This window comes from Dipteris shenzhenensis, chromosome 8 (genome assembly GCF_047967505.1).
Source record: "Dipteris shenzhenensis isolate YYH24624 ecotype China chromosome 8, Dip_SZ_1.0, whole genome shotgun sequence".
Lineage (NCBI taxonomy): Eukaryota > Viridiplantae > Streptophyta > Polypodiopsida > Gleicheniales > Dipteridaceae > Dipteris > Dipteris shenzhenensis.
Window position 1 is genome coordinate 53,629,724 of NC_141603.1, and position 22,345 is coordinate 53,652,068.

The 22,345-nt window shown below is 40.4% G+C and overlaps 1 protein-coding gene across 1 annotated transcript; it reads left to right on the top strand.

The window, feature by feature from the left end:
- Positions 1-11,026: 11,026 nt before the first annotated feature.
- LOC147899678 (pentatricopeptide repeat-containing protein At1g07590, mitochondrial-like) lies at positions 11,027-21,182 on the top strand. The gene is made up of 3 exons (XM_087378109.1): positions 11,027-11,546; positions 11,720-12,440; positions 19,748-21,182. The coding sequence occupies exons 1-3, from the start codon at positions 11,509-11,511 to the stop codon at positions 20,987-20,989; spliced, it is 2,001 nt and encodes a 666-aa protein (XP_087234235.1). The 5' UTR covers positions 11,027-11,508; the 3' UTR covers positions 20,990-21,182.
- The last annotated feature ends 1,163 nt before the right edge of the window (positions 21,183-22,345 follow it).

The following is a 22,345-nucleotide window of genomic DNA, read 5'->3' on the forward strand; positions in this document are numbered from 1 at the left end:
GTGGATTACCACAAGCTTAACTTTGCCACTATTACACTTTTATGGATTGACTGCTGCAAAATGCATTCCTTTCTAGTCAGATTTAGTGGCTATAATCAAGTTTGAATGGTAGAGTAGGATCAAGAAAATACATCTTTCATAATGGAATGGGGGGTGTTTGCATATAATGTTATGACATTTGGCTTAAAGAAGGTTGCAGTAGCATTTCAGAGCCTGGTTCAGGAAATTTTGAATGAGGATCTTCCCCAATGATTTTAGTGTGTTCAGCAACCATGATCTACACATATATCATCTTAGCTTGTGTTTAATAAGGTGTCAAGAAGCATGGCTTTCTCTGAATCTACCCAAGTGGTGGAAAGTATTCTAAATACTCTTAGGATATATAATCTCAAAAGATGGGATAGCTATGGTATGAGAGCAAAGTGGAGTTGATTCGAAAAGTTGCACCACCAAGTTCAGTGGCACAATAGGATCCTACAATATCTTGTGGATTTGGCAACACCTCTAACAAGCAATTGAATATGTTTTTGCTAGTCTAGTTAGAGGAAGGTGATCTAGACTTTTGATGACTCATGCTAATGGTCACTAGCACCCTAATAATCCATCCACCAAACTGGAACCTTCCCTTCCATGTTTTTGTGGATGCCTGAGATGTAGCAATAGGCAGTGCATTGATGCAATAACAAAAGCCAAAGTGGTATTGGATAGTCTACTATGCAAGTTGGAGATTGTCCAAGCCCAAAAAGAACTATTCCACCATAGAAAGGGAGGCACTTGGCACTATCTATTCTATTAACAAGTTCTAGCATTATCTCATGGGCAACACGAGCTAAATAGTAATCCAAGAAATAGGAGATGAAAACACAATGACTACTCCAAAATTTGATTGTACAAAAAGAAATCACTTAGCCACGTAAACTATAATCAAACTAACAAATGTAATGTTAAAAAGGGTTCCATAATTTAGCTAATAGAAACTTTAAATTAATATAAAAGCTAGACTAACAATAGCATCCCAAAGAAACTGAGAGAACACAAGAAAAAGAAGAGGGAATAGTGGGCTACAAGAAACCATGGGATTAGAAAGAAAAGAAGACTCTTCCCACATCACAAAGATCGTAGTAATATCTAGGCACTCCTAGACACACGAAAGAAAGCACTTTATACATAATGAAGTTACATAGTGTTGTATTATCTTTTTTAGAAGGTGACCTCTCCTTTTTTAAATACAAATAAGATAAAAACACCATATAGTTCATGTAGTTTACTTTTAAACAAAACATGCCTTCTCGAATTATATCATGACAAAGTTATCGTTTGATTTGAGAATAAGCATGTATGCACCCTATGGTGGATCGTGATTCTTCAAACCCTATGAAACACATTCTGCAGAGATCTTTCTTGATTGCATTCCTTTCTCCACATTTGTTAAGCATACCCTGTTAATGTTACATTGACATTATAGCATGTCATTATATTCTCTCTCTCTCTCTCTCTCTCTCTCTCTCTCTCTCTCTCTCTCTCTCTCTCTCTCTCTCTCTCTCTCTCTCTATCTCTGTCTCTCTCTCTCTCTCTCTCTATATATATATATATACATACATACATACATACATACATACATACATTGATCGATAGATATCTAGATAGATAGATAGATATGTATGTATGTATGTGGAGCCTGGTCATACATACATACATACATACATACATTGATCGATCGATAGATAGATAGATAGATAGATATGTATGTATGTATGTGGAGCCTGGTCATACATACATACATACATACATTGATTGATAGATAGATATATAGATAGATAGATAGATATGTATGTATGTATGTGGAGCTTGGTCTTTTTTCAGAGGTTGTTTTAAGATGTGCTTTGGACCCAAACGTGTTTATGCCCAGACTGGGCAAACCACGTATATCGGTGTCTCCCTTTCTCTTCCATTCTGTGCGCTTTTTGTATTGTGTATTTTATGCATTCCGCTTCTCGCATAGTTACTTCATTATTGTACTACCCCTCATAATTGGTGTCAGAGCATTTGTTTGAGCAATGCCCATTTGACTCATTTGGAATGAGGTTCCTAGTTTGAGTGGGAGCAATGATGGAAGGAGAAAAATTCAAAATCGAGAAGTTCAATGGCAAGGATTACCATCATTGGAAGATGCAGACTGAGGATTATTTGTACCAAAAGGATATTTTCTTGCCATTAGGCAGGATAGCAAAGAAGCCTACGAGTATGTTAGCTAAAGATTGGGAGGTTCTAGATAGAAAAGGCACTAGGAACAATACAATTGTATTTGGCAACATTAGTGGCTTTCAACATCCTTGATCAAAAGACAACAAAGGACTTAATGAGCACATTGGATACATTGTATGAAAACCATCGTTTCTAACAAGTTATTTCTTATGAAGCGTTTATTTAATTTGAAGATGTTAAAAGGTGGGTATGTAGCTCATCATTTGAATAAATTCAATACAAATACAATCCAACTAAGGTCTATAGGAGTAAATTGTGATTAGGTTTGAGCTCTCTTGATCTTGTGCTCATTGCTAGAAAGTTGGGATGGCTTGGTCATGGCTGTGAGTAACTCTCTTTCTGGTTAGAAAGTTTAAAGTTTGATGATGTTGTTGGTGTTCTCCTTAGTGAGGAAATGTGACAAAAAAACATAGGTGAAACATCAGGTAATGCTTTGACTCTTAAGAATAGGGAAAGATTGAGGGAGAAAGGAAAGAGCCTAAGAAATCATGACAAGTTAAGAAGTAGATCCAAATCCAAAGGGACTTAGAGTGCTAGCATTGTGAACACAGGAACCTGAAGAAAGATTGTTGGTTGCAAAGGAAAAAGGAAGGAGATGGAAAAAAAGACAATATGCAAGAAGCAAATGTAGTGGGTACTATGTTGCAAGATGCCTTAATTCTTTCATTGGATACTATAACTGATGCATGGGTAGTAGACTTATTGGCTTCATTTCATGCTACACCTCATAGGAAATATTTTCAAGACCATGTTCAAGGTGATTTTGGAGAAGTTCATTTAGTTGATAATGAAGCATGTAAGGTTGTTGGAAAAGGCAAGATGCTACTAAAATTACAAAATAGAAACCAATGGTTGCTGAAGGAGGTAAGGCATGTTTCTAATTTAAGAGGAAACTTAATTTCACTAGGACAATTGGATGATGAAGGTTGCACAATCACATTTGTAGGAAATTGGGAAAGGTCACTAAAGGATCAATGGTAATAGCAAAAGGAGACAAGGTAGGTACGCTATATTTATGTAATGGTAATGCTTGCTACTCTATTTTTTTAGCTTCTACAGGAACAAATACAGATTTGTGGCATCATAGCCTTGGGCACATGAGTGAGAAGGGGATGCAAATTCTTCACTCAAGAAAAGTGTTGCTAGGTTTGGAGCAAGTTGATTTGGATTTTTGTTATAACTGTGTTTATGTAAAATAAAAGAGAGTTAGATTTCTCAAAGTTGGGAGACAAAAGAAGAGAGAAAAATATTAGAGCCTGTGCATATAGATGTATGGAATCCTGTTGATGTATCATCTCTTGGTGGTTCTCACTATTATGTTACTTTTATTGATGATGCAACTCAAAAAACTTGGGTTTATTAAATTTAAAGAAAATGTGACATCTTTGAAACTTTTAAGAAATGGAAATCTTTGGCTAAGAATGAGACAAGAAAAAAGTTGAAAGGTCTCAGATCAAACAATGGAGGCGAATGCTACAGCAAAGAATTTGATAGTTATTGTTCATATAATGGAATTGATAGAGTGAAGCCAACTCCAAGAACACGACAACAAAATAACTTATCAGAGAGGATAAACAAAACAATCATGGAGCATGCAAGAGACGACACACACGGTTGCCCTTACAGCTTTGGGGTTGAAGCAATGAATACAAGTGTTTACTTGATAAATATATCACCTTCAAGTCATGGACAAGTAAAAAGGTTAGCTCTTCTTTTCTAAAGGTTTTTGGTTGTGAAGCATTTGTCCATGTTGACAAGGACTTGAGAACAAAGCTTGAGGCAAAATCCAAGAAGTACATCTTTATTGGATATGGATGTAGTGAGTTTGGTTATCGTCTATGGGATTATGAAAGTAACAAAATCCAAGAAGTATATCTTTATTGGATATGGACATAGTGAGTTTGGTTCTCGTCTATGGGATTATGAAAGTAACAAAATCATTAGGAGCAAAGAGGTTGTATTCAACGAGACTGTTAAGTATAAAGATCACTTGCAGAAAAGGAAGAAAGAAAATGTAGACATAGAATACACAACTCTTGAGAAATCATAGAAGATGAAATGCAAAAGGTTGCAAAACATGAGAACGTGCAGCAACAACAACAAGAACCTCAAATTACTCCAAGTGCACTTAGAAGGTGTTAAAGCACATGGACCGAGCTCTTCTATAATCTACTCTAATGATAACACTAATCTAAGGTGGATGAATCCCAAGAGTGATCATGATCTATAACTCAAGTCAATTAGGTTCCAAGATAGATTAGCTTGGACTCATAAAGAGAATCTTTAGATAGTGCAAAGTGCTTCATTGATATTACTTCAAATGAACCTCCCTTTTATATGAGTGGGTACTTACATCCATATGCATGCTCACATGTGGGATATCTCCTCCATGCCATGTGGTAGCTTGCCCTTTACTCATATAACTTTGCTCTACATGTGCTCATGGCACCACAACTCTCAACACCTCCCCTTGGTGCCATGATCCTTTGGCTACTGCAAGGTGGTCAGATGTGAGTTACAAGATCAAATCCTCCCTTGGGTGCTTACATGGCTACTTTGAGGCGGTAAGGTTTGATTTACAAAATATAGGCAAGGTTGGCAAGGTCTTTGTTTCTCAATACATTCCATTGATGTCACCTTTTGGCTTGATGACGATGCTGTGTAGTTGACCTATTGGTTCTTCAATCTGCAATCTTCTTCCTTGTGTCCCAGCTTCTTGCAATGGTGACATTTTGGTTTGTTCTTCAATCTGCAGTCACTTTGATAGTGACCCATCCTTTGTGGTGGCCCACAGTCTTGAAGGATGCTCATGAATTTGCCAAGACTTGCTTACCTTGTCAGCAAGATGGAAGACCAACTGCTGATGCAGACAGAATGCCACACTGACCTGTGCTACCTCTAGGTCCTTTCCAAAAGTGGGGGCTTGACTTTATGGGTCCTATCAAACCACCTGCCATTTATAATGGGAATAAGTATATCCTGGTGGCTATAGATTAATGTACAAAGTGGGTGGAAACAATTGCATTGAGGGATAATACAGCTACAAGCACATCTAAGTTTCTATATTATAATATCATGACTAGATTGGGGTGTCCAATTGAGATAGTTTTGGATCAGGGAGTTCATTTTTAGAACAAAGTAATGAAAAAGCTAACAAGTTTACATATGATTGTGCATAAGAAGTCCACTACTTATTATCCACAAGCTAATGGTCAGGCTAAAAATTCAAATAAGACATTTAAGAAAATCCTTAGGAGAACAGTTTCAGAGAACAAAATTGATTGGGACCAGAAGTTACACTCGGCATTATGGGCATTCCGGACAACTACAAGGTGACTACTGGAATGACACCGTTTCGTTTGGTATATGGGTGTGAAGCTGTGGTTCCAATGGAGTTCATTGTACCAAGTCTTCGAATAGTGGCAGCTGAATGCAGGTTGTCTCCAAATGAGTCCGTTCATCATAGGATCTAGCAGTTGCTGAAGTTGGAAGAAGATTGGCTAGTAGCTCACACATTTCAGATGTGATCCAGAAGCAAAGACAAGCATGGGTCAATAGGAATATCAAATTTAACGTATTCTGGAAGGGGGATCTGGTATTGCTATTTAATTCTAAACTGGGCCCTCGTCCTGGTAAACTAAAGCTGAGATATAATGGTCCCTACAAGATTGTTGAGGTCTTAGGAGAGAGAACATGAGGATATGTATGGGAATGCAATTCTGAAACCAGTCAATGGGTATCAGTTGAAACCATATCATGCTCCAACACTTTCTGTGGAGGTTGTAGTAGAGGTTTTGGTGGTGCAGTGCATGGTGGCAAAGTTGTGTTCAATGGCTGCTTGCAAATTCAAAGATCCGAAGTTCCGAATCGACGCGAGATCCAAATGCGGAGCTGTGATTTGAGATCCACAATTCCGAAGCGATGCGAGATCTGAATGCAGAGCTGTGATTCAAGTTCTGAAATTCCAAAGTTTTGAATGCATTAGTAGTACTGTCTGTATTATTGGCGACGTTTCACACATGTCGGTGATGATTCTTCATGCCCAAGGCGGGAGGCTGATGTGATGTTCGGCATGGTCAGTTTGTCTAGTCCGATTATGGTTGGTAACATCTCATCATTATAAAAATTCTCTTCAGTTTGAGTTGATGTGTGTGAGGTCTAGGTATTTTTATCCTTGCTAGTATCAGTTTGCTTTGACTTCTATTTGAAGTTGTGTTCAAGCTAGTAGATCTTGGAGGATGTCCATTGTGAGTCTGGATCTTCATAACGATGGAGAGCTCCCGAAGTCATCGTGTCTAGAGCTTGATCTGCTATCGGGCGCGGTAAGAGAACAAATGGCCCCAAAATCGAAAGTAGCACCTATGTGACACAGCACGAGGGTGAAAATGGAGGTGAAGCTGCCAGAGGAGGATTTGCTAGATGTTTTAGAAGATTCAGAAATAGAGTCGGATGAATCGTCGAAAAAGCAAACGTCAAAGAAGCAATAGATACTTGAGAGTCCGTCGAATTTTCAACAATCCAAGGTATTTCTCAATTTGACGTTGAACAAAGAAGAAGATCAAGTTGTATGACTTTGCATGCTTATCGTGGGAGCTATGGCAGGATAATCCCGAAGTTTTGAGTCAATTCCAGACATTGCAGTGCATAGCGAGGGAAATTTCTTTGGGAGTTAGAATAACACTAGAGTTGATAGCTACAGTTTTTCATCTGCCATACTATGAGGAAGAGATTCAACTAGACAAGTGTTTAGATGATGTGATGATGGCAGAGTTTGGGAATCACTCCCACAATTCACATTCTTCACCAAGAGGGATAGATCTTCCATTGACTCATCCGTATTATGAGAGGGGAAATCCTATGTCATAGGAGGAGCCTTGAAATGTTGTAGGGCTCAAGTGTTTTTGATGATAGTGGGAGTGATCATGGTAAGCATGTATCTAGTGGACTTAGTGGGAGTGTTTGTTTTGGAAGCACCTACATACAATATCACATCTAGTGGAATTGACAACAATGGGAGTGATTGTGGTAAGGATGCATCTAGTGGACCTTGCAAAGAAAAAGGTTAGCATTTCAAATAAGATGTGAAAGTTCATTTGCAAGCTCAACCCCCATAAGCAAGAGACCATTACGTGAGAGATGGAGCAAGAGCATGAAAGGTTTGAGAGCATGACATATCAATCTCATGCTATACTTGAGGCATCACAATAAGTAATATGTAGGAGCCATCATAGCTGTCATACTAGCAGCTCTTACTTACATGGCTCATATGTTGGACAAAAGTTACATAATAATGATGCCCCATGTGTTGATGATACCCCTATTCACTGTTCCATTGATGGTGATGGGGAAAATAATATGGATGTAAATGAAAATGTCACGATTTCGCATGTATGGCACCTATGTTATACTGAATTTAAAGAAGCCATGGTGGACTTTAGGTCACAACCAAGGCAAAAATAGAATAATAGACTATAGAGGTTGCACGATGCATTTTCTATCCCTAAGCATCTCAATTTTCGAATCAAAATAGTTGCTAAATAGGATGGTAGATTTCTTGAAGCATCATAATGAGGAGATTCAAAAGGTAGTAAGAGAGTCACATAATCAAGCGTGCTCATTGCCATACAAATGGTCTGAAGATAGCTAGGGATAATATGAATAATAAGCGCACACAAAATCTGAAGCTACAAAAGCTTGCATATAAAAAGTGGGGCAATCCCATTTCAAGTTGTGTGGCAAAGCTAGATTCATGGCCTATTTTGTAAGTATATTTTTGTCTTCTTCCTTACATATCTATCTATTTCAAGTTGTGTGGCAAAGCTAGATTCGTGGCTTATTATGTACATATATTTTTGTCTTCTCTCTTACATATCTATCTTTCTCAACTTATCCAATATTTCATGTGTACAAAAGAAGGTGATAAGACAAGAATATAGATATGCATATGACAATGATACCATTTCTCACTTCCAAAGGTTAGAGAGAGGTAAAGATTTCACAAATATCTTCCTTGATGTAAGAAATTTTTTAGCCTTAAATCTAGATGTTGATTGTATAAATATATCCTCTGAATGGTGATTGAACATCAATGTATCCGAGTTTCCACCAGCCAAATCATTAACCACTTTAAAAGCTTGAAGTATTTCTTCTGGTTGTACCAACTCCTCTTGAAATTCTTTCTTCAGCTCGACCCAACCGCTACTTTGATTACTTTGCCTTGGTGCTATATCTTCAGGTCTTGCTCAGACAGTTGTTGCTGTAAATTTCTGTCAAATTAGTACCTTGAAGTGTTACTGAGGTCGCGTGGGACTATTGCTAAAATTGCAACAGTTGTTGATGTAATTCTTGAATCTGCTTCTCTTGTTCCTGAACCTTATCCTTCAAGATATTTGATGTATATTCCTCAGAAGCAAAAGCTTCATAAGGCCTCTGAGGAAAAATAAATAGCCTCTCTTTTAAATTATCCCACACGCCCTGAGATATAACTACCAACTCATTTTAAAGATTGTCCATAGCATCCACTGCTACAAATACCCCATCCAACTCTGTCTCTTCTGAAATGTCTTTTAGCTACTGCTCCGAATTCTGCAATGCCTCCAGTCTTGCTTGCAACCATAAGTTTGCAACTCTGTATTGCATTTAGACACTTCCTCCAAAACAGTAAAAAATTGATCTTGCATCTTCTTTAGCCATTAAGTCACAATAGGAAGACATGCCTGCTGTTTTTCTATCATTGCATGAGCTTCTGTTGGTCACTTTCCTTCTGCTCTTTATACACCTGAAAATTTTTCTGTAACTGTGCCAAATCTTGTTTGATCTTCTGCATCTCAGTGCTTTCCTAGACCTGTTGTAACAATTTACGATTTTCTTCTTGCAGATCAAAAATATCAATAGTAGCTTGACACTGAGCTGCCTGCATCTGATTCCCAAAACTACGTACAATCTCAACTGCATGGTTGAATTGCTCAAATGAAATACCAGACACTGAATTCTTACTGACGAGCGGTGTATCCATCCACACCCTCCACGCTTTGGTCCTGAGACATGGCTAGTCTTCTCTTTAAATCCATCATAGCTCCCTTTCTTACCAAAATCTTTGACTTCGTAACAGGTTGATCGTTATGCAGTAGCTTCTCCTTGCTCACAATAGGTGTATTCCATAAAGCTGAAGACAGTGATTTACCAGTCACCATCTCTACTGATTGTTGATAAGTGTATTTGACTTGCACCAAATCATCAATTGTATTATTGATAATCTCATCTGCATCACCAAATAACTGCTTGCCCTTCTCCTTGCGAGATAGAGTTTTCCCCTTTTTAGAAGTAACATGACTGAATAAGGCTGTGACATAAGGAGTGATTCTCAAAAATTGATTCGGAGTGCGAACTTGCTTTCTGGAAATTTCATGCAACAGCTTTGTGCACAACAGTGTAGCCCATGATACCTTCTCCCCTTGCTGTGTTGCTGCCAGATAAGCATAATTTTTCTTTGCCATATAGTCATTGTGAACCAACAGAACCACTCTCTCTATGAACCAGGCTAATTGTTGTTTCCTGACAGGATCCCGTACTTTGCTGATCATATAGGAATTCTTAGATGAATAAGGAAGCTATCATCTTTGGTAGCTCGACTTTAGATTTTAGCTCTTTATTATTGAGCTTGTTTATGTTTTTCAACATAGTGGGACTTCATTATTGCCCATCTCTATCCTTCAGCCTAGATACATGCAGTTCTTTTGTTGTAAACCCTTATCTTGGTGCCACTTCTTTATTGCCCATCTCTATCCTTCAGCCTAGATACACGAAGTTCTTTTGTTGTAAACCCTTATCTTGGTGATTCTCTCTACTCTTCTACCCAAGGCATGAGCAAGGTGGTGTTTGCCTATCTCCTTGTGGACACCTCTTATCCCTTTGAGTGTTAAGGGGAGAGAAATCCTAATGTCAATCAATTAGAATTGAATCTCCAATAGATCCCATCATGTTGAACAATCAATGATCTTCTTGTCTTTGATATTGATCACCAAAAACACATCAAACCATTGCAAAACCAACCCTATAGTGAAGGCCTAGACCATGATCTCAAGAGAGTTACATGGCTTTAGAAAAAGAAAATTCATGCAAGGCTTAGACCATTGGATGCTCATGAAATGACAATTGAAGGCCTCCCTAATATGTCCCCTATTTCATGCAAAAAACACAAATTTTTATAATTGGTTAGGGAGAGGTGAGAAAGGGCATGGTTGTGATAAGTAAAAATAGAAATGATGTAGGAAGTGAGACCTTACTTCTATCCTATCCATAAATGATTTGGATAAGCATGTCTTTGGCCCTAATGGGTCATGTGAGGATCCTTCACTACTTTACATATGAGGAATTTTACCTTTCTAGGTAACGTCTTCTGTCCTGGAAGTCACAATAGCAAAGGCCTTCATGCACCTTCCCAAGAAAACTAAACTTAGACTTCTAATGATGAGTCGGTTTTTGCAACCCTTTGCTTGAAAGTGGACTGAAGTCCTCCTATGAGCTCCTATAGAATGTGTGGTTGGCTACCACCAAACTCGTAGGAAGGAGTCAGAACCTGGTGATATGTCAGGGCTGGGGTCTTGCTATGTGCTATATATATGTGAGGGCCGGTGGGCACTCTAGATGACAACTTGACGATAGGATAGACTCGATTTTTCCAGCATTTCTTTTTGATTAAAAAGTGTAGAGATTCCTCCATGTTGGGAAATGTTTTCTTGTGGGGAAAATGGGGATCATTGGCTTTCGAGTGTGCTAACTCAAAAGCAAGAGAATAAAATTGTTAGCACTCATATTAGGGTTCAGGGTTTATTGTTCAAATGAGGAGTAAGGACGCGTGAGATTTTGGTTGCCTGCTTGATATGCCTCGTTTGATCGGGCTCGATGCTCCCAAGCGCGGTTCGTTTCGTTGCCTGATGGCGAATGTGATTCATTGCTGTTTGTAATTCGGTTCTGCGACTGAAGGGGTGGCTGTGTTTGGGTAATTGCGTGTGTGTGTGTGAGAGAGAGAGAGAGAGAGAGAGCGAGCGAGCGAGATGTAATTCGGTTCTGCGACTGAAGGGGTGGGTGTGTTTGGGTACGTGGGCTGAGAGAGAGAGAGAGAGAGAGTTGGCATTTCTTGTGAGAGGGAAGAAGAGGGTTGCATTCTCTTTCGCTTGTTTTTTACGGTTGGCAGGACAGTCCGCCATAATCTTAAATCCAGACCAACTTTTAGAAGAATCAATGATGTGGAAAGCGTCGAGAATACCCGCTTATAAAAGGTGAGCAGACTTGTTATGCTTCATTTTTGAAATTCGCGCGCACGTCTGTGCGAGTCTTACAAGCACGGAGAGTATATAGTGCGTGCGTGCTTGTGTGTGTGAGAGAGAGAGAGAGAGAGTGAGAGAGAGAGAGAGAGAGAGAGAGATCCTTAACTTTATTTGTTAAATAACAGGTCATTTGTAAATCAACGTCCAGCTAAAGAATCTGTAGAAAGATTATGGAGACCTTCATACGGGTATTACGAATGTGCTACGAGTAGTGGGAACCTCAAGCAGGGTTTGGGAACGATCGCACATCAACCTCTTACCAGGGTTGGTGCTGTTTGCGAATCTTTCTGGGGCGTTGATTTACAGCATGGGAAAAGGAATACCTCAGGGCGAGCAGGTAGCATAGTTCCAGTGGCTATAGATGGGCGAGGTTTTGCAACTCAAGGGGGCATTGACAGTGAAGATGAGGAAAAATTTACGAGTGATTCAGATGAGAATCTGGTTGATGGCTTTTCTTCGGATGAGGACTTGGCCGATGAAGAATTGGGCCCAGAGAAGCAACCAGTTAGTACCTCCACACCTACTAAAGCCAGCGGAGACCTGGAGGCCAAGGATGATGGTGGAGAAGAAGATTCATACAATGATGTTAAAATCAGCGCAGCAAGTGACCCCCTCATCATCCCTGGAAGTTTATTAGATGTGGCGACAGATGACATTGCAAAGGATCCAAGTGATCAGAAACGGCCTCTTTGGTTGAGGCTGCAGGAAGCTGTAGTCAAGAAATCAAAGTCTTTCAAAGATGTAATGAATGATTGGGTTGGTGAAGGCAATCCGATTTCTAGGGATGTCATAGTCTTCACAATTACTGTATTGCGCAGAAGGTCAAATTATAAGCGAGCACTAGAGGTTTACTCTCATCTCTTGTTAATTCAGCTTTCTGACAAGATAGTTGAGGAACGATGTATTAGGATCAATGTCTTGAAAATTTGATGGAACACTCTAGTCGTATGTCTCTTTTAATTCTATGTAGTAGAGCTAGGATGCCTTCACAGAAGCATGCCAACTTGCCTTGAAAGCTCAGATTATATTTATGCATTTTGAAGTGGGAGGATGCACCTGCTGCCGTATGGTCATCAGTTTTTGTATCTGAACTGGTTGAGGCACTTAAAAGTCCTATAAAATTCTTGATCTGGAGCTTTGTAATTTCAAGCTTCTGATTTCATCAATGAAATATATGGTCTGCTTGGGCCAAGGAAATATACTGAATTTATTTGGGTCCCTGTGTTTCCTCCTTTTTTTGGCACGCTGGCAAAATTTTATTTTCACTCAATTTCGACTGACTTTGTAATTATAATTTTCCGTTCTCATAGGCATCACCATTTTTTACCCTGCAAGAAGGAATAGACATGTAGGATTTTGTTATATCTGTTCGCTGTGCCCTTCAACGACTCCTCTATTTGCAAATAATGGCTTAGGGATAGCAGTACATTATAGCAAATAGGGAGAGTTCATGTTGGATAGGGAAGAAGTTCTTTTATTAATCTCCAAAGGTCACATGAGGGGTGGTTCTTCATCGTCTAAGCTTTTTCCTTCTGACTATTTGTTTGGGAGAGGAATGTGTTCAGCCAGAGTTTGTATACAGACTCCTACTGCTGAAAGAGTCATTGGTGCCTTCTTTGAATTTTAATCGGGGGTTGTGCAGGGGCATGGGTTGGTGGAAGAATAGGTTTGTGGATATCTGGAAGGGTTTTCCTTTTGGTAATGGGAGTTTTATCCTCTAGAAGATTATGCAGAGTTGGCTTCCTGTGCATGGAAGATTGAGTAGATGGGTGAAGGTTAATCCAACTTGTCCCCTTTGTAGGTGATCAATCAAAGGGATTAGACATCTTTTTTGGGAATGTGATAGCACGGAGGGTGTGGAAGAAGATAGAGAGTGCTGCTCGAGGTGTAGGCCTATGGATGGATTTGTTATCGTGTAGAAATTGACAGGCATGAGGAATCGTCATGGGTTCTCTTCTATGGTGGCGGTGCGACGGCCTTGCCTCAAGGCTGGTCTAGTGCCATATGCTGCTATGCGGATGCCCTGAATGGGATGAGAGCTCGAATATTGTGTCCAACCTCCCGTGAGTCTTGCAGGTCTATGTGTCCTTCGTTGTTGTAACATGCATGAGGACGCTATCTACTGAGTGCGAAAGTGTGAGTGCTAATTGGAATACAAGAGAGAAACCCAGCTCACAGCAGAAGACTTGAGTTATGTTAACTGTTTGGGAGAGACTAAAATGAAATCGTTTAGTCTTCACAAGCAGTTGTAGCTTAAATGAAGAGATTTTGGACTACTTTTGATTAGCCTTCTAATTAGTGCCAGCCTTCATCATGGCTGAGTCAGCCCTTCACCTCCAGGGTGATAATAGAAACTCAGTACGAAGACTTTGTATAAATGGATGCTGAAGTATGTGTGGGTGTATGTGCGAGAGCATATGTTTATACTCTGGTCTACACCCACTGTTGGGCACTGATGACATCAGCGGGGATGTCATAGTAGTTAGTCCCTGCTATGCATGATGGAGTTTATGGTTTTCAACCGTATGAGTGACTATCATGAGATTCTAACTGCACTATGTTGTGTTTTTAGAGGATGAGTTTGGGCATGTTCCTGGATTCATCTAGATATATATTGCTGACGTGTCTACTGCTGGCAAGTATTGATGTGGCTGGCAGTTTGGCTATTTGCTGTCTTAGGACAGATCTGCAATTATTTGATGACATTGCAGCCTGCTTGGCCTCCACTTGGACTGTACAGCTGATAGCTGTACCTGTTTGGCAGCTGCCTTGGGCCTGATCTTGTGCCCTGACATGCCTTCACCTAGTTGGAATCTGTTGAAATGCTCTCATGCACATAAACACTCTAATGCACATGAACACCTACCGAGTTTGGCACCCACAATCAAGTATCTTAGTAGGCTTGTAGGTGCCCATGAGATCCCATTTGAAACCTAATCCTAGTTTACAGAACCCTGTTTGAAAACTGTGGGCTGATCATTGGCGATGGATGTTTGAATGGATGACATTTGACGAAGTTAGTCAATGCTTTCTTGTTGGTTCTTCTCACGTTCTAGTTAATATGTAGCAGGACCTCGGATGGGTCGGGGACAGAAAGTCCTTAGAGAGGCCAATGGGCTTGATGTGTTGTAAGGATTGGTTAAGGATTTAATTGTTGAGGTCTTTGATAATCAGGGTCCGAGACATCTAGAAGGTGGCTTAGCACGGAGCTAGATATAGCAAAGGACCTTCTAGGGATCTGGGGGCATGAGTCTCATACTGCGAATGAATGTACACATGTTTTTATGATTGAATCACCGAAGCTGGGCGATTGATCGCAGCAAGGGCGTGAGGTTTATGCATTTGGCTGGGTGGAGAAGATAACTTAGACTCCTGTGAGTAGTTTCGGTAGAGAGCAAACTTGATTGTAATAGTTGGTATCAGAGCCAAAGGTGGATTGGTGGAAGAAATCTTGGTTCGATGGAAGCTCCATTGCAGGATGGTTTGAAACAGGTCGCCATTTGATGATAATAACCAATTGTAGTAATTTTAATCTATGTTGATAGGCGTCGGTTGTTTGTGGTGATGCACTTATGTAGATTGGGAGATGCAGTACTGGGTGTTGAGCGTGCGAGTTCGGCAATTCTTCGCTCAGTTAGTTATTCAATAAGAGGAAAAAGCGCTGAAGATTGGCGTATATAATCGTGAGTAATTAGTGAAGAAATGGTGGAGATGCAAAACTTCTCTTGTACAATTATATGGCCAATGGAGGCCTTGTGACAATGCTAAGTCCAGATTGGATTGACTGAGGTTTTGTGTGTATGTGAAGTTGATTCACTAAAAAACTGATGCAAATAATATTTGGCTGATCGTGCATCAGCTTGACCAGGTCATAATGTCAATTTGCCCATCATGACTGTGCTCCGCAAAGTTTGATCATGTGGATCTTCGGGTTTATAGGCGGCACAAGGGGATCACATTGAGAGTTTGTTTACAGAACCAATACAACAAATCGGTATAGCAAAGGGAATAATACTTTCCCAGTGACTGTTGGCTATGCTGCTTACATTTATGCTGATGCGTTGGATGGGAATGAGCTTGTCGCCTGCAAGAGATTCGAGCCCTACAAAACAAACATATATCATCACGGCGTGGGGGTGGAAATCTGAGGTGCCTGCAAGGACAAGTTGGACTAGGCGGCTTTCTATTTCTTTTAAATCAGCTTGATCAAGTTTTGTAGTTCCTCTGTTTTCAAGGTATAGTTTCGGGTTTTTGCAGTGCAGTTATTTTCTAGTACTGGGAAAGTACACGAGTTTTGGTCTCCTTAGTATATGGAAACCAGATCCGTTTTTGATTATAGGAGAGTTTGAAAAAAGATAAAAGATAAAAGGAAAACCCCAATTAAACAAACCAACACTAGACAAAATCAATTGTAGGTGGATAGACCACTTAGAGATGGAGGTAGAGGATGATACATCCTATATGAACTTTGTAAGAGCGTATGTTCGGCTGACACAACAGGCTTTGTGCCCATGGCACGTGAGCCCAGTTCATTAAATGCTAGAATTGGAAATTTGGAGGATGCCTTGCGGCAATTAACGGCACACCAGTTGCATGCAAATGAAGGGCAAGAAGAGTTATGACAAACCGTTCACTCCTTGATTGGTAGACTCTCTAGGGAAGAAAAAGGAAAAGGGGTCATGGAACTACACTCTAGCGTCCATATATTGGAAATGAAAAAGGTCTATCTTAAATTATAGGCCTAAAAAATACACATATAGAATGGTTGACAAAAATACGGACATCCTCTAAGCATGGCTTCAAAAATGGGACAAGGCATTTGCCATTTGTGAAGTTCATGATAGGCCACACATATATTTGCTATAGCAGGCCCTACATACTCAGTATACTAGGAGTGGGTAGGGGCAGGCCATACCGGTGGTGCATTTGTTGAGAGCTCTCTGACGGTTTAAAAAGATGCTAATGATGTTGAAGCAGGCCCTACCTACTCGGATATATTTGCACACCAGCGATTTGAAAACATTGTAAACTCTCTGCTTGCAGCTAGTGCCTCTGCTGCCCCATGCTGCTGCCAATCTCCACCTTGCTGGTTGCCTGGAGTGCACCCTACAAGTGCTGGAATTACCTTCTTACAGTGTGTGTATATCAGCCCACTGTTTGAGCCTGGAATGCACCACACATGACTGCAAACTGTCTCAAACTCATGTCCATCTGGCCCCCAATGAAGGCTTTATATAGGGGACTGAAGGCCCCCTTTTCTCTTGCTGCTTGGCTGACCCAGATCTGCGCCAACCTTGTCTGTGGAATCCTGTGGACTGCCCTGCTGGCCGAATACAGATCTGGCCAACCATCATGTGCTACAGTACAGGGCCCATAAAAGGCCCTTCTTCCTTGCACCTTTTGCTGGGCCGTGCCCAGCTCTCTTGCCTATCTTCTGGCCTGGTTGCACCCTTGTATGCCCCGTGGAAGGGGTCTTAACCTGGCTGCTATCCAGCCCTTTTCCAGGGCCCATGTGGTCTAGTGGTGTCTAGTCTTCTATGTTCCGTCCCTCTTCGATTTCTGAGATTTAAAAAGCCAGCTGATTCCTTTACTCTCTCCATGCCCATGGTTTACCATGGCACATCATCTTAGACAGAGATCCTAGATCACTAGGTTCTCTAGAGTCTTTGGGTATAGCATTAGTCTTCAGTTCAGCTTATCATCTGAATTAGAACATCAGACTGAAAGAACCAATAGAGTCTTAGAAGAAACTCATGTGCTATCAGATATCTGTGCTTAAAAGTTATATTGTTAAACCCTCGATAGTCGATACACAATAAAAAAGTATCATCTTTCTTTTTCTTCAATATAACTGGCGAAGCAAAAGGTAAGAAACTAGGCTGAATTTGCTCAGCTTGAAGTATTCTTCCAGCTGCCTTGGCACCTCATCTTCTTTTGTACAACTCAACCTATAAGGCGCTCTATTTACAAGTTCTACCCCTAGAATCTGCCCCAGCTGGAGGTATTTTTTGGCACCTCAGATTCTTTTGTACAAATCACCTATAAGGCAGCCTATTTACCGGTTCTTCCCTTGGAATCAATTCAAACTTATGTGGAACATTCCTTTCCGGAGTTAACCCGTAAGTTAACTCATCTCCCCGTATCTGATCGACTAATAAGGCCATCACCCTGTCTTGGGTAGCCAAGGAATCTGTCAGTGAATCCACACGACTCAACAAATGTACAACAAAGAAACAAAAACTCATCTTGAGTTTTACAAACCTCCATAGTTGAAATTGAAGGACCCTGAGCAAGGTCCTTTTGACCTCAAAGAATATAAAACACACCACTGAATTCAAATTTGTAAATGTGCTTTTGCCAATCCACCTCACAATGTTTCTTCGTGCAACATCTGCAGGAGCAAGCCTCACAATTTCAAAATCCATCTTCTCCATGTAGTCTTAGATGCGTAGACGAGATGGTATTAAGTGCATTCTTAAACTTTTCAGCAACAAAAATGCATAATACAGCTGTTTCCAACCTGAATTAAGGTCCCACTATCTAAATCTGCAAGTCGTCAGCCCGAGGATTCTCCTCCATCTCCGTATTGCACTCTTGGATCACCATCTTATGTTGGAAAAGTCACCTGCCTATCTGTAAGCTCCATAAGAAGAGAACATGGGGGAGGTAGACTTGAGTATGTTGGGGCTGCTACGTGGGCAGCACATTGGCTGCCATAGACAGCAAACAAGCAGAGAAAAGCAAAGACACAGGGATGCCAGCAAAGACACGGGGATGCCACATGGGCAGCACACCCCAAGAGGTATATCTGGCTACACGAACTGTATGGAATCATTATGGGACTGTGGAGCTTGGGGCTGTAATACGGAGCTGCCAAGAGAAGATTTGATGGCCAGATCAGCACGGAACAGAGGTGTACATGTCTGGGCTGCCACGTGACAGTATGACGTCTTCTTTGAAGCTTTCACAGGGCCTGGAAAGGCCTGGAACAGGTTGGCCAGGGAGAGGCGGGTGCAGGACACCTTTGGGGCCAAGAAGAGCAAGAAAGGGGATTTCAATGGGCAGGCCTCTGGTCCATTTATAGGACCCTACCAGGCTGTTTGGCTGACCAACCAGGTTGGCCGGCAAGCCAAACAAGCTCTTTCCAGCCCCACAGCCTGCCTTAAATGTGGGCTGACAACCAGCCCCAAGTGCTTACAAGTGTGGCTGCCCTATAATGAATATGATGATTTCTCTAAGCTTGTGACAACCAGATCGCTGGCCACATAGGGCAGCCCTAATCCATCCCCCTTCATCCCATCCTATGATGTATGTCATCCTTCCCATGTGTACTCATATGGGGGCTCATGTTGATCACTATATTTCAACAATAAGATGGATGGATAAGGACTGTAAGTTTAGAATATGTTTTTGAGAACCAGAATACAAAATCAGTTTTTGAAACTTCTTTTGTTTTTGACATTTCAGATTTCACATTCAGCTTTCAAAATGTTTCATGTTACTGTGATCAGCTTCCAATCCTTGTTTTGCTGTCTATGCCAGCAGACCAAGGTCGGGTCACTGCCCAGCAGGGCTGACCAGTCGCGTGTTTTAAGGGCCCCTTGGGGCCTATAAGCAGGAGAGCCAAGCAAGGCTCATATCATCCTGTCACCTGTGGAGCAGCCTTTCAGGGAGCAGTTTGGAGCAGCAAGCCAGCAACACATCCAGGAGGTCCAGAGGAGGCTGACTGCTGCAGACATAGCTCAGAGGGATACTTCACCCTTGGCTGTCTATCATGAATGCTAGGAAAAGATCTTGATTGTTTATCTGTCTGCCTTAATCCCTTCCCAGCTAAAAGGGCCTTTGATCCAGTTGCCCAATTTCGTGGAGGAAGCTTCTAGCTCCATGTATTGTGCTGGACTTTGTTTTATAATCTTTGCTCTCAGGGTGGGCCATGGATAACTAATACTGATATGTGAAGGTATGACCTGTTGTTATTTTTAAGATTGGTATGTTTTGTTGTATTGTCAAAATCTTAGTTTATTTGTTTGCATCATTCCCTAAAGGCTCCATTGTTGATCCTTCACTCAGTGATCTTCATTTTGTCAGCAGGATAATGACACATGTTCTGTCCCCGAACTCAAAATTTTGGGGGTTTTTTTTGGGGATGGCAGGTATCTGATTGGGTTATGATAGAGAAACCTTTTGAGTTGACAGAGATTGATTATGCTATCCGTCTAGATTTGATTGCCAAAGTACATGGAGTACGGAAAGCGGTTGATTATTTTGCAACGATTCCTAGGCCATTCCAAACAGCTATGGCTTACAGCGTATTACTCACAGCATATGTTGAGCATAATATGGAGAGAAGTGCAAGTAAGTTGGTTCAGAAAGTGGAAGCTCTTGGTCTTGGCCATCAAACTTCCTTCTACAACCAATTATTAATATTGTATAAGAAGAACGGACTCATGAATGCAGTTGCTGACATACTGCGGGCCATGGATGAAAAAGCTATAGACCCTGATGTGTACACGTATAATATTATACTTGACATAAGAGCAAGAAGAGGTGATGTTGCTGGAATGGAAAAAGTCTGGAAGCGGGTAAAGAATGATGCTAAGGTGATGCCCAATGCGGCAACTTACTATATATTGGCAAAGTGTTATCTAAATGCTGATTTGCATGATAAGGCAGAGGCAGCAATAAAAAAGGTAGAGACTAGTCCTTTTGGAAGGAAAGGTCCAGTGAATCAAATGCTTTTGAGGCAATATGCTCAACTTGGCAAAGCAGATGAACTCGAACGGATCTGGGATTCAATCAAAAGTGCTCCAAATGTTTGCATGGACGACTACTTGATTATGATTGAATCGCTTGGAAAGGTTGGCAAAACAGAACAAGCAGAAGAGATTTTTGAGCAAATGATGAGCAAAGTGGGTACCAAGAATCTGCAGCAGTATAATTCATTGCTTTCTGTGTATTCAAATCAGGGAATGATCCAGAAGGCAGAGGATTTAATGAAAGAGATATCTAAAACATCCTTGAGTCCTGGCCCTTCAACTTATCACCAACTGATTGAGATGTATGCAAAGGCTGGTAAGGATAAGAAAGCCATGGAGGCTCTTCACATGGTTGAAAAGGCAACCCGAATGTCTCGCCAGAGCAAGCCATGGTATGCTTCATATCAAGCCTTACTTGAAATGTATGCAGAGAAAGGTGACGTGCAACGTGCAGAGAGAATTCTGAAGAACCTGAAGGATGTAGGATACTTGTGCACATATAAATCATACTGTGCTCTGCTCAAGGCCTACAGAAAAGCAAAAGCTACTCCTTATGGATTTATAGATAGATTGTGCTCTGATCGACTCATTCCAAATCCACACATTAGGAGTGAGGTGAAAAAGCTCAATGGAACTTGATGTTAACTCGATATTCAAGAATCTTTGCAATTTTGATCACACGGATTCACACCTGCAATCAAGCCCATTGAAGTGATTTGACAAACTCAATTTATTCTTAGTGTCTCCAGCTTCTAGCTTTGTATTGATTGATTGTACAAAAAGGCAGTCTGGCTGTGTACCCAATATAACCTTTTGGGAAGTCATTCGTAAATGAGGGATTTTGATTTGCTATCATAATTTATGTGCATGTGTAATTTAACAAGAATCTAGGTTTAAAATAACTTTGGAATTTATTCTAAAAAGAATACTAATGATTCTAGACAATAATTTAAAAAACATTTAAAATACTATGTCAAGAAATGTAATAACATAACAAATAAAGCATGCAAATGAAATTCTCGATAGAGTTTGCATGGTGCATGAAAGTAATATTAACTAATTTCAACAAGAGAGCACATGCTGTGCTTGATAGCACTGCCCTATTGACAGAGGAGGAGGATTCTCATGAGAGGGTTGGCCATGGGAGGGGGAGAGATCACACATGAACAAAATATGAGATAGAGAGAGAGAGAGAGAGAGAGAGAGCCAAAATTAGAATAGAAAGGCATGGGCAAGGGAAGACAGTGACAAAAAATGTAGCTACCAAGATAAGTAAATTTTAATAAAACAACAAACCTAAGTGCCTTTACTGCCATATTGTTTGAGTCTTATGCAATTACATGAGAACATACTGGCAAACGATTTGTAAGGCAATTCATAGTGAGGTATAAGCTAATTTGGAGAAATTGGCTTGGACTAGATCATCAAGAAATAGAATTGGCCATATGAATTAGACTTACAATGCTACGAGTAACATGAAGTAAGACTATAAACAATGAACATTATGATCAAACTATTGTTTGAGGTGGTTCGGAAACGAGGTTGAAGGAGGTACGATGGTAGTTTTGTGCAATGAAACATTGCTAGGGATTATGCTTGTGTTAGATGTAACGTGACCTCTGTTGTATGTACATCTTTGTTGCATTAATCTTGTTCTTATTGATGTTATTCTTAATTGTAAAATTCAATAAGTGGTGAAAAGTACATTTGGAAATGCCACCAGAGACAAAGTAAACATCATTACAAAGCCAATCATATCTTTCAAAGCTCTTAGTAGATGCAATTTGATAGCAAATTGCAAAAATTATTTGGCAAAAAATGTTTAATAGGGGAGTGGTTTCATTCATAACAAGAGATGTGTTGCTATACAAGTGCACACTTATGTTCATCGACATGATACTGTATGTAAGACACCCTAATGGGAGAACCTGAAATTCTTAGACATATTTACATTGAATCTAAAGCTCAATAAAGACTCAAAGAATAACCTTGATT